This window comes from Lagopus muta, chromosome 8 (assembly GCF_023343835.1).
Source record: "Lagopus muta isolate bLagMut1 chromosome 8, bLagMut1 primary, whole genome shotgun sequence".
In the NCBI taxonomy this organism is placed as follows: Eukaryota; Metazoa; Chordata; class Aves; order Galliformes; family Phasianidae; genus Lagopus; species Lagopus muta.
Genome location: NC_064440.1, coordinates 27,207,628 through 27,220,120, shown reverse-complemented (window position 1 = coordinate 27,220,120; position 12,493 = coordinate 27,207,628). Strand labels below are relative to the sequence as shown.

Genomic DNA, 12,493 nt, shown 5'->3' with positions numbered 1-12,493 from the left:
TATACATTCCCTTCAAGTACTGGAAGGCCACAATGAGGTCTCCCCAGAGCCTTCTCCTCTCCAAGCTAAACAAGCCCAGTTCTCTCAACCTTTCCTCATAGGAGAGGTGCTCCAGCCTTCTGATCATCTTAGTGGCCCTCCTCTGGACCAGCTCCAAGAGCTCCACATCCTTCCTGTACCGGAGGCCCCCAACCTGGACGCAGTATTTCAAATGGGGCCTCACAAGAGTCACAAGGGTGATTACCTCCCTCTCCCTGCTGGGCACCCCTTTTTTAATGCAGCCCAGAATACAGTTTGCCTTGCGGGCTGCAAGTGCACACTGCTGGCTCATGTCCAGCTTCTCATCCACCAGGACTCCAAAGTCCTTCTCCAAGGGCTGCTCTCAAGGAGATCTTCCCCCAGTCTGTATAAATACCTGGGACTGCCCCAACCCAAGTGCAGCACCCTGCACTTAGCCTTATTGTACCTCATTAATTCTCTCGCTTTCCTTAGTTATCTACCCATCACCAAGTTGGCTTTTTTTTTTTTACAGTTTTTAGAAGCTGTCATGGACAGAACTATTTCTTCCTGATCCGTTTTTCACTGCACAAAGCTGTGATGTACAGCTCAGGTTCGAGCCACAGGCCTTGCAAGAAGCCAGCCTTCAGTTAGCGGCTCAGTTCCCTCAAGAAATGATTTCAACTCAGGCTGGTCACAGCTGATGTAATTTGGAATGAACAGACAGCAAGCTTCCAAGTTCAGCAGATAGCTTGGTTGCTGGAGGAGAGGACAAGTGGATGTCATTAAGAACCACAGAGATGGAAGCCTTGAATGGCTGAGCCTTCTTAACTCATTTATAATACCTTCTTTCACAGTATATTTACAAGGCAATGTCCTGACCTGTAGCACCCAAGAGGCCTCAAAAAAACCCACAGCATAATGCAAATGAACAGTTCCACCAGGCAATTAGTTAGTTAGTTTTTTGTGGCACAGCCATTCCAGGCTGTACAGGACAGTCCATACTTAAGCAAAGCAGAACGAAACTTTACCTCAGGATCTTCAGTGTCCCAACTTTCAGAAATCACAGGGAAAGATGCAGTTCTCCAACATGCTGTCTCTGCTACTGTAGCCTCCAGTCATCAGTAGCAGCTTCCTGCAGACTCGGTGATGGCTGTTGTGCAAAGTACTTGCAGTTGTTTGCTTGGAGGAAGAGCATAGAGCTGGGATGCCAGAGTACCACATAGGGCAGGAAAGCCAAAAAATGTGCTGATTCCATGCCTCCTGCATTATAGCATAAAGCTGCCTGTCTTAGGGGTGGTACTCCTGTACTTACTGACACCAAATGTTGCTTCTCTCTGTAGGGATAACATCCAAAAAAAAAAAAAAAAAAGAAAAAGAAAAGAAACAACAGCAGCAAGAAACAAGCAAACAAAAAACACATTAAAAACCACCACACTACAGATTGCTCCATGCCCCAGACATCCATGAGAGCACCTTTAGCTGAAGCAACCTCACTGATCCCACATGCTCAGCTACAACACGAAACACTCGAAGCTCAGAATGCAACAGACCCCTGAGAATCAGCATGCTATCTTTTGCCGCTTCTGCAGTGTTCAACTGTGGAAATCATCTAATCTCTGAATGCAGACACTCCACAAGAGTTACCATGATTCTCATTAATAGAGACCACTTAATCTTTTTTTCCCCCCTGCCAAAATCTCTGCAAGAGTGCCACAATATTTGCACGTGGGAAATGAGTAAGAAAAAGGCAATCCTCAAAGCCAGGCAAACAAACTGTATTTCAGGGATTGCTTAGCAGAACTGCCTTAGCATCACCTGGCATGAGCTTTGTACAAGCCCCAGTCCTCACACTGAGGGAAAAATGTACAGTTGCTCAACACATGGCGCCAGTTATCAATGATCTGGGTGAAACTGTCTTAGGAGTCTAAAATTGAAAAGTATGACAGAGGCTGTGAAAGGTGTTCTCAGAGCCTATCTCCACATAGCTCCCCTTTAATGATTTAGGCTATCCTGCATTGCGTTTCTGCTTAGAAGCAAGAGATTGCAAAATTACTGTCTGGAAAAGTTTTAAAATAGTAGAAACATACTTCAATATTAGATTCTAAAAAGTGTTTGTGAAAACCATAGCATAGGGGAAGTGACACTGCACCATTCAGCCATTCAGAAACAAAAGTCCACTTGGCCCGTGCCCCAGAGAGGCCAACTCTCACCCAAGAAAGACCAGGACCTCTCAGAGCAGTTAGTCTCACCTGTTACCAAAGCAAGAGAAAATCTTCAGTGGGAGGCACTGGTTTTTATGAAAGGCTGAACAATATCCTTTTCCCTGAAGACATTTAGCTATGAAATTTCAGTGCTGCGTATCAAGCCACCTCCATAAAGTATGTTATTGCCCATTGTGGTACTCCATTCAGAAACAGAGAGCCTTTTGCATTTGGTAAAGAATCCTTCCTTTCTCTGCTGCAAGTGATGATTTGTAGCATACCAGATTCCAGAGGCCACCAGAAGCCACTTAGAAAAGGTGACGTGAGAGAGTATTTTGTGATTTCTTTAACAGTTTTAAACTGCTGCAAACGTTAGGATATTTTCAAAGACAGAATAAAAGAGCTGACTTCCAAAGTGGATTTTTTAAGAAGATTTATTTTAAGTGATTTCATGATGAAACATGGTCTTAAACAAAATAGAGATCAGTAGGAAAATAAAATTATACACAGAAATCTTTTCCCCAAATGTTTTTGAATAGCAGGAAATACAACAGAGCAGTCCTGTATTCAACTGAGTAGATAATTACGTGTATCTGTGAGCAGTCAAACCTTATTAGTACAATCCTTGAAGCCAGGCACGACAAAATGCCTGTCACACTTTCAACACATTTCGTAACCACTCTCCCTGCCTCAAAGAAAAAAAGTAGAATGTGATGCAATGTAAATAAAGGACATATACCATCTTAATGCTTGAAACACATTTTCCCCATTTAGTGCTTTGTGAAAGACATATACCAAATTCAGATGAAACAAATCAGCTTGTAGAAAGATAGAAAACCTTGGTATTGTATTTGATATACAGTCTTGTGAACACTTAACTGAAACGTATGGAAAAGATTAAAAAATACACCACATGTGTTCTACTTAAAGCTTAGAAATAAATACGCACTCTATATTCTCAGTGCCTGAAATTCTTTAAAAACAAAGAACTTGGTATAAAATTATATCAAGTAATCATCAAAAATGAGGGAGATGCACCTATATACCTGTTAGATTCTGGATGCCTGCATCCCCACTACAAAAATTTGTAAAACTATATGCGCTTTCAAACATGCTGAATAACCCAAACCATAGCCTAGCAAGGGCACAAATACTGACTGACCCAGGGCTACCAGTACTCCACACCACACCCCTCAGGAATTTCTTTTTCTACAAAGTATTCCCCTTCCATACCTTACCAGCCCTTACAAGTATAAATGTTCAGTCACTGATACAAAAAGCAGCCTTGCTGATCAGAATTTGTGGATGCCTTCAAGGCTATGTCATTCAAAGGGAAAAAAAAGCATCTTCCTAAGACGACATATTTCTTAGTATTATTATAATTGTTCTTCCTCCCTGCAATGCTGATAATAAACAGCAGTCTCCTGAGTGTTGCAGACTCATTGCAGAAAAATGTCCTGCTCTATGGAACTACTGACTATGGTCCAACATACTAAATATCTTCTACTGCAGGACTTAACAGTTTATAAGAAACTCGTCACCTCAGTTACAAGACTGAAGAAGAAAACTTGTAAGGAATTCTTCCTTTGACTTTCATATCTGACTTGGATATCCAGTAGTCTTTAAGTAGAGGACCAGGCACAGAGATTCTTCTTGTCCTCTTATTTGTTCTTTTTTTTTCTGATAATATCACTAAACTGAATGAACTCAACGTGTGAATGAACTGAAGACCTGCATCAGCTTGGCCAAAGCTAACAAGAAAATTGGGAATACTTTTATTATCTTAAGTAAACTAGAAACTTCACATCGTTCCTGAAATGACAACCAAACACAAAAAACCCCCTTTGTAGAAATTCATGGTTCTTTAACAACCGTAACACAAGGCTCAACCATTAAGGGAAATAAAAATAAAAACAACTAACATTTTCATAGAGATAAATGTTGGGGGTTTGACCCATCATATTTAAAAAGGAAAGGTACCTTTGCCAGTGATGATTTAACTCCTTAACCAATACTATTTCTCTTGCCAAATGTGGCCAGTAGTAAGTACAATAATTATTTGTAAAAACAATTAAGGACTTATTTTATTTAGAAAAATCTTCATTTTTCTGAGAGGGGTCCAAATAAATAAATAAATAAACAAACAAACCGAGAAAAACACAGTAAATATTCTTCTGATTGCACGCTTTACATTTTCAAAACCTAAAACAGTTAGCCAAAACACATCTTCCATGTTTTAACAACAATCCATCTCGTGATGAACAGTCATTTTTCCTGGGTACGTTATCACAGCCTAATTTTTAAGCTAAAAGTATCCCCTTTTATACGTCCCATGGTCAGCACAGCTCATTGTCCCACCTCCTCTTTGCAAAGCCTTTTTCTGTCCCTACTTCTTTCAGCTGTTGTCACTCAAGAACTGCTTTATGGCTCCGTTTTTCATGTTGTACTTGCTGTGTGGAACTGCCGTATCTTATCACTTACTGCACCTACAATTACCTTCCTTCCCCAGCATTCGTTATGAGGCTTCAGAGATTTATTTGCTTATTTATACAGTAATCTTTTCAAAATTTACTCAGCTGCAATTTCTGACTGTAGCCAGCGTGGCCATTAAATCAGCAAAGCTGTCTTTTATTGACCACATTTACACATTACGAATATTTCTAACTATCAAATCGTAATGCTCCTGATCTAAAATGAGAGCTTTTTTTTACATGAGGAGCTGCTTATATCGCAAGCAATGGAAACATGGAATATCTTAAGGATGAAACCAGTTGAAGGGCAGTATGACAAAGCCTTCATTTGCGGAAGGCACAGACTTACTATGATAAATAATCCGTGCTGCTCTGATCTCTGGATCCGTACTCACCTGAGTCCCTGTGAGGGCTCGTGCTTCCACCCAACAGCATGAAGCAGACCATTGGATTGGGGCATTTCTGGTGACAGAATATATTGCTAGGAAAAACTACTGCCTCATAATGAACTCTATAAACCCAAAGTCAAAAGACGTTTGACCCTTGGATATGTAATCAACTCTCTGGTTTCCAAAAAGCATGACTTGGATGAAGGTTTTCTTTCATACTTTAAGGTATTCTAAGTAAATATATGGACACTGCTAAACTGGGAGGAGCTGTTGACTCCCTCAAGGGCAGAAGGTTTGCAGAGAGATTTGGACACATCAGAGGACTGGGGAATTACCAAGTGTGAAGTTCAACAAGGTCATGTCCTGGATTTTGCAGCTGGGATGGGGCAACCCTGGATACACGTACAGATGGGAGGACAAAAGCTGAAGAGCTGCTCCACAGAAAAGAATCTGGGGGTGCTGGCTGATGGCAGGTGATGGCAGTAGTGTGCCTGGAGCCAAAACAGCCAACTACTTTTAAGGGGCACCTGGCCCAGCGCTGCCACAGGGCAGGGGAAAGGGCTCTGTGCTGTGCAGCCTCACCTCCAGCACTGGGTGCGGGTTTGGGCACCCACAGTACTAAAAGTAAATAAGACTGTCAGCATTAGACAGGCAACAAAGATAGGGAAGGGTCTGAGGACAAGGTGTGTGAGGAGCAGCTGAGGTCCATTGGCTTGTTCAGCCCAGAGCAGAGCTGAGGGGAGCCTCATGGCAGCTGCATCTCCTCACAGGGAATGGAGGACCAGCGCTGATTTCCTGTCCCTGGTGACAGTGACATGGCATGGAGCCATGTCAAGGGAGGCTCAGCTAGGAATTAGGGAAAGGTCCTGCCCCAGAGGGTGGTGGGCATGGAACAGGCTGCCCAGGGCAGCGGGCACAGCCCTGAGCTGCAGGAGCTCAGGATGTGTTTGGACAGTGTGCTCAGACATGGGGTTTGACTTCTGTGTGGAGCCAGGGGTTGGACCCAGTGGTCCTTGTGGGTCCTTTCCAACACAGGAGATTCTGTGATTCTACATATGGCATTAAGAGATCTTTTTCCTTCAGTCATTCACAATGTGAGAGGAACTATGATCCCACCAACAATTTGGACTGAAGGGGGCTGGCTGTTCATACAAAGAGACTGATCTAATTCTGAATGGAAAAATAAACCACCACCACAATCTCATTCTGCAACTCTGATACAGTTGCAGTCAAATGCTGACCAGCTGCCCTGTCTCAGAGTGACTTAGGATTAACTGCAAAAGGGAGAGGGCAGCCAACTTTTGGAAAGCAGCCTAACATAAAGGAGACCAGAGTCCTGTGGAGCTTTGTAGGACAATACATTTAAAAACTGATCATGTAGCTACTAGCCAAAAACTGTTAAATTAGTGGAACAATGTACCTCCTGAACACTTAGTAAAAGCCCTCTGTGTAAGACAGGGATTTTCTAGTAGGGGCTGATAGATACATTTTTGGAAGTTGTTTTTTCTTGTATTTTTGTTTTTTAAGGAAAAAACCATAATTTTCATTATTCGTTAGTTTAGTTTGTTTTTTAAGAAATGAAGGTCTGGAAGAAACATAGCTTGGCTCCCTTTCACCTTCACCATATCTTTAAGAGATTTATAGGAATACATCTATCATTAATTTTTTCCTTACAGATTACATTTGCAATGTACTCTGACTGCATTTGACACATAAAGGAAGTAAGTTCAAGATTCCAATTATCAGTTTAGGAGACTAGTTAATGAGTGAAGTACTTCTTTCACATAGTCCTCAGGCTATGCATTTTTAATACATACAGATACTGCAGTGGGCTGTACCATTCCAGAGGAATCCTTGACTGTCATCCTTTCACATGTGGTCAGGAGGAATCCAAGTAGTGCCAAACGACTCATTACAATGCCACTGTTTTTAAAAAGAACTCTCAAATTAATCGTGAGTTTAAAACACCTTAAAATTCCTATAGCATAATGCAGCTGTGAGCAAAGCAGAGCCCTAAATGAAGTTTTAACCTAAAAAATACCTTTTTTTTTTTTTAAACAGTAAAATTACTTTAAAAGCACTAGAAATGTTTTAATAAAACTCTTTTCATAGCAATGAGCATTTGAAATATTAGAAATCCAGTACGTATGCATGAATCTGAACTGAGCACTGTGAAGCTAATGATCTATTTGAAAGAAATGCAAAAATTAAACCAAAACACACTGTGAAAACTGTGTGTTTATATGGTCAGCTTGACAGTTTTGCGTATTAGTCAGCATGGGTCATAATAAGGCTTTTACTCTTGTTGGATTTACATGAAAGTTCTCCCCCCAAACCACTATTTACCTAATATATATTTACTGTTCCTGAAAGCAATGAATTTCAACTTTAACACTTTACATTCTTTTTTATTGCAAAATATTTAAGCAAAAGGCTAGACTAGTCCCATAGCAGCCACTGTGATCATGCTAATAACATTTTAAAGGCTTTTTACTTGCAGTGGGTGAGCTAGTTAACCCCTAACACTTCTGCAGTTCTTTCTGGCTGCATAGTAAGGCCAAGAAGCAAACAGTTTAACCAGCCAGGTTTGAGCAATTACTCTGAAATTTCACTTGGAGTTCAACATGCTTGCCTAAAGGAGGAAGAGATGAGAGGGGAAAATGAGAGCAGTGGTTGAGTATTATTATTTCAGGTTAACTGTAACACTTTTAAGGTTAAGTTTATAATCTTGTGACTGGAGATCATGCTTATTAATACCCATTAGTGCTAACAAGAATAAATTATCCCCTGAGCCCGCAAAAAAAATCAGTGGCAAGAGAAACATAACTGCTAGTATAATTGAATACAAATATGTTTCAATTGCTGAAAGTAATTAACTTGCTTTATGCTATAGGTAAGGAAGATACACAGGTTATTCAAACACAGCTACCACAGATTCCCCTTTATGAATGATTGCCTCAGTCCACAGACTGTATACTTGCAGATATCTCCATAAACTTCTGCAGTTCACACTGGAATAACTCAGTTAACATCTGCAATGAGCCCTGCTGCGACTGCATTTAGTAACCAGATGATACCGCTGCTAATGCTTCTGAAGGAAGCTTTTGTTGTTGTTGAGACTTAAAAAAAATAAAAAATAAAAACACATAGGAAGCCTCAAAATTGTTTCCTTTCCTATAATTTTAAACTAAGCAAAATGCCAGTCTGCTGCTCTGGCAGAAACTCAGTTTCTCATGCCAGAAACTTCATCTGATGTGCTGCCAGCACACTGCTGCCTCAACTTTTAGTTTCCCTGAAGATTACAAGGAACGCAGCATAAATAGATACATTTCACCCTAGATGCTCTCTAAACAACATTACTGCCTTTTTATGATAGGCTCACAACACAGACGAGCACAATTATTTTAAAAGAAAAAAAAAAGGGGGGGGGGAAAGGGGTGGAGGGCAAATATTTGATGAATACCAAAAAAACCCAGCAGGACAGCAGGGTGGGGAAAAGGTTTGTTTCCAATCAGCAGAACTGTGTTAAACTGGATTTTATTTTGGACTGAATATTTTCAATAGATAACCTGCAACTTGCTGGTGGTGCTACCTACGTAACAGATGGCACTCTCCTACCTGCTGTGACTGAAAGCTGATGTTACTTCTGGCTTGCAGACTCTGTTCTGCTTGCTCCAGTAGGCACAATGCTGCATCAGTTCAATGATTATGAGCTTTCCCAGCGTATTCAGGAGCGTTCTGGCTAAGCTGATGAGAGGTAGCACAAGGCACACAGAGAATACCTTGGCTTGCTGGGGGCTGAAACTTGGCATGAGCACACTGCAGAGGAAGACTGGCATGGTCCCTGGGGTGCTGTGTGCCACACAGCAGACAAGGGCCTGCCAGGTGCTTTCTGGCTAGCAGTGCATGGCTCAGCTTTCCAGCAAGCAGAGCACCTCACTCCAACTTTTGTGGGTGCTTCTCCAGCCAGACTTCCTGCCTAATGGAGATGCTGCAGGTGAAGCCTGTGCAAATTTTCATCACACAGTAGCTGAAGGGAATCTTTTGCCTACTTCCTGGAGACAAGCTTTTTTCCTCCCTACATGGAAAGCTTCTTAGCACCGTGCAAAATCTCTGAGGAGATGCAAGGCTTTCGGAAATGCTTTTTCACTTTTCTCCATGCTGGACCCTTCTGCCTGCCACAGGACTGCATAACTAAAGCACTGTGGTCACCAGCTGTAGCCATCTGGAGGACATGGAAGTTGGCTTCCGCATGGGATGTGTTCAATGGAAATGGCTTCCCACACTGAAGGGAGAAATTCCACTCAGCAACCAAGAGATGTGGGGATCTCAGAGAGCCCAGACTTCATTTTCTATACATCTTCCCTACTAATCTCTTCAGAGCAGGAACACTGCCTATATCATCACGCATGGTGCGCTCGAGGCAGCATGGGTAGCTGTACTTGGGCAGCTAACTTTCAAATAACATTTTTTGAGAGTCCTCCAGGCAGTGCTGGCAGCAAAAGAGCAAGAAGCTGCTTCTCCTCAGTCTCTCCAGGTCTTAATGCTACATGGATTCCAGACTTTTTTGACAGCTGCTGCAATGCTGATTCTGTCACATCTTTACAGAATAATGGATCATCGTGACTAATTTCAGTTGTGTATGTCTAAATACCGAACAAATGTGTGCAGAAAATATATTTAAATAAAAATTGACAAGATGCATTTATTGTTCTTGATTTGTACAAAAGCATAATTTAAAGGCAGACTAGTATAAACTTACTTTGTGCCAAATATTATGTTTCTGGTTCAAAACGTCTAGATACACTTTCCACCTGGGAAATCTCTTTTTTAGACCACAGATAACACAGTACTGTAAAAAACAAAATTCTTCAGTCCTTCAACCAAGCAAAAGTTGTGTTCTGCTTTGAGTTCTGGAGTTTTAGCTACTCAGTGAATGGATCACAGGAAACACAAGCAATGCTGGAGTGACCTGCCTACTGCTTATCTGTACTCTGAAAAAAGATGCACGTTAGCATCTGTGACATGCAATTTAGCAAAGATTGTTAAATATATGTCTAAAAGTAGGGAGACGTGATTGGATTTCTCTTTGCTATTTCATGCCAGCCAGAAGTAGTGCAAGAAAGCCTATGTTACTTGGCTAATGGAGTCCCAAATGGCATGCAGAAGCTCAATTATTCCTGAAATCAAAGAAGGCTTTCACTCTGATTTTGCAACTGGGTTTTCCTTTGCACATGTAATGTTTGCTCAGGAAGCCTAAAGGGTTTCCTCAGTCTTTGCTGCGTGGCTGCACACACATTTCCAGCTTGGAGGGCGGAACGGCAGTCTTTGCTGACAACACCTCTAGTGACGTTCGCATCCATGGAAAAACATTTCCCCAGGACCAAGCAGGATACCTCCCTGAGATGCCCTTTCGAGAGTCTCCAAAGCAGGAAAGTTAAGTTTACCTCAGAGGCTACTTTTCTCACAAAACAGCGTGCTGTGCTTCGGCACTATCACGAGTGCTAGCGCAAAACTAGATTCATGTTCTTGTCATCCAGTATCCAAGTGCAACTTCCTGGAATTTAAAAAATGTGGATGCACTGTGTAGCAGCAGCTGCATGAGAAAGGGTGCGCAGCTGCATTAGTGTTCCACAAAACCATCTGGAGGAAAGTACCAAAAATAGATGCAAGCAAGCCTTGTGTATTTCAGCAAAATTAAGCATAAAGAAATTGGTGTCCATGCAGTGTCTGATAGGCTATAAAAACTCTTTCAAATAACATTTGATAAGAAAACTATTCATCAGTGAAAATGCAAGAAAACTATCAGTGAAAATGCAAGACTAAGGAACAGTTTACATCTTGTGGGAGTTCACTGATATGCAACAGTGGCATTATGACCAGTAGCTCACCTTACAGTAGGTTACTCGTGGATTTCCACATAAGCTAGTGTTCTGTGGTGCTGTACAAATAAAAAGTTGTGGGGACCGTATGAAATGTCTGTACTAAACTCCACTGCATTAAGTAATCCAATGCATGAAAAAATGATCCAGCTGCATTTAAAATAAATGCATATTACAATATCACATATAGTATTATAAAATTATTACTTATGTGCACAGTCCTGATATCTATAGACACGGCACCGTGAAGAAAGCCTGGTTCCTAAGTGTTTTTATAGATACTTGATAGTGATGCAGTTTGCTGTCAGTCAGATCATAACGTCCCTTCAACTTTGGTACATTCAGTGCAAAATATTTCTGGGAATTTTTTACTCTTATAAAAATAAAAGGCATTTTTTTCCCTTGAGAGTGCTTAAAGAATAAACACCAGCAGAATGTCTGTTCAAGCATGGAACGTGACAAAAACAGAAAGAGCATTTTAGTTTGCTTGTTTCCTGTTTACACTCTAAGAAACATAATATAATGAACCTATAAAAATAAACAGAAGTCACCGTGTTAGGATTTTTTTTCCTGATATGCTGTGATAAATTGCTAGTTTCTTCTTAAAATAGTTTCCATGCAGTATAAATCATAAACTCAGTCCTATTAAGTTATTCAGTTCATTATAATAGCTCATCTTTTGTCATACATACCACTGGCAAACACATTTTCACAAACCTCCTTAATGCAAGCCACTGTTGTTTCATCCTTCGCTGACTTTGCTTCCAATTCACTTCTGCCCCAGGAACTTGAACTCTGTGGTGCACCTCATGCAGGCACTCGTAGTCTTAGGTTTATCAAGTACTGGATATGCTGTTATAACACATGGCATTAAGTAATGTACCTTCATGAATATACTAAAAAAAAAAACCAAAAAACAAAAAACTATATTGTATGATTTTTTCACTGATTTACTGCGTAGGTGGGGCCTGAATGATTTCACATTTTGACTTGAACTTTCTATTCATCAACTTTGGTGAAATCCAGTTTTCAGGTACATGTCAGTTTTGCAGTAGCCAGGCTGACCACAACATGGGATCACGCATTTCTTGTTTGCTCACAACAAATCATTGGAAGTTTGATTATCCTGAAAAAGCGTGGGTTGCAAGACTTGGCTTTCCCTGCACTTCAGGCACACTCCAGATTCACTGTAGAGAATTCTGCCACTATTACAATGCTTTTTAATTGCTTCATAAGCTCCTTCATGGAACCTCATTATCGGAATGGCAATCTGAAATCCAATACAAATGTTCATTTTTTCTTTGAGAAGTCAGATCCACAAAAGTTCAAAGAGCTGGGCACTGTGGTTTGTGTATCACTCAAGTCCAAAAGTACTTGTCTCTTCTACTGCAGTCAACAGTTTTTCATACAGCATAGAAAATGATGGATAAGGGGGAAGGTCCAGACGATTGAAACAAGTGTGAGCCCTGAGGGGAAAAAGAGGAGGTAAAGAAGTATATTATTTTAAACAAAAGAAATTAGGCAGACTGATATGCACTTGTGTATAGATG

The 12,493-nt window shown here is 40.9% G+C and overlaps 1 protein-coding gene across 3 annotated transcripts in view; it reads right to left on the bottom strand.

The window, feature by feature from the left end:
• Positions 1 to 2,617: 2,617 nt before the first annotated feature.
• The window catches only part of HECW2 (HECT, C2 and WW domain containing E3 ubiquitin protein ligase 2), a 176,624-nt gene continuing 166,748 nt past the window's right edge, over positions 2,618 to 12,493 (bottom strand). For all 3 annotated transcript variants that reach the window (XM_048952762.1, XM_048952761.1, XM_048952763.1), the window contains one exon: positions 2,618 to 12,409. In XM_048952762.1, the coding sequence (XP_048808719.1) occupies positions 12,298 to 12,409 (112 nt within the window). In that variant the 3' untranslated portion in view covers positions 2,618 to 12,297. The remainder of the gene's footprint in view (positions 12,410 to 12,493) is intronic.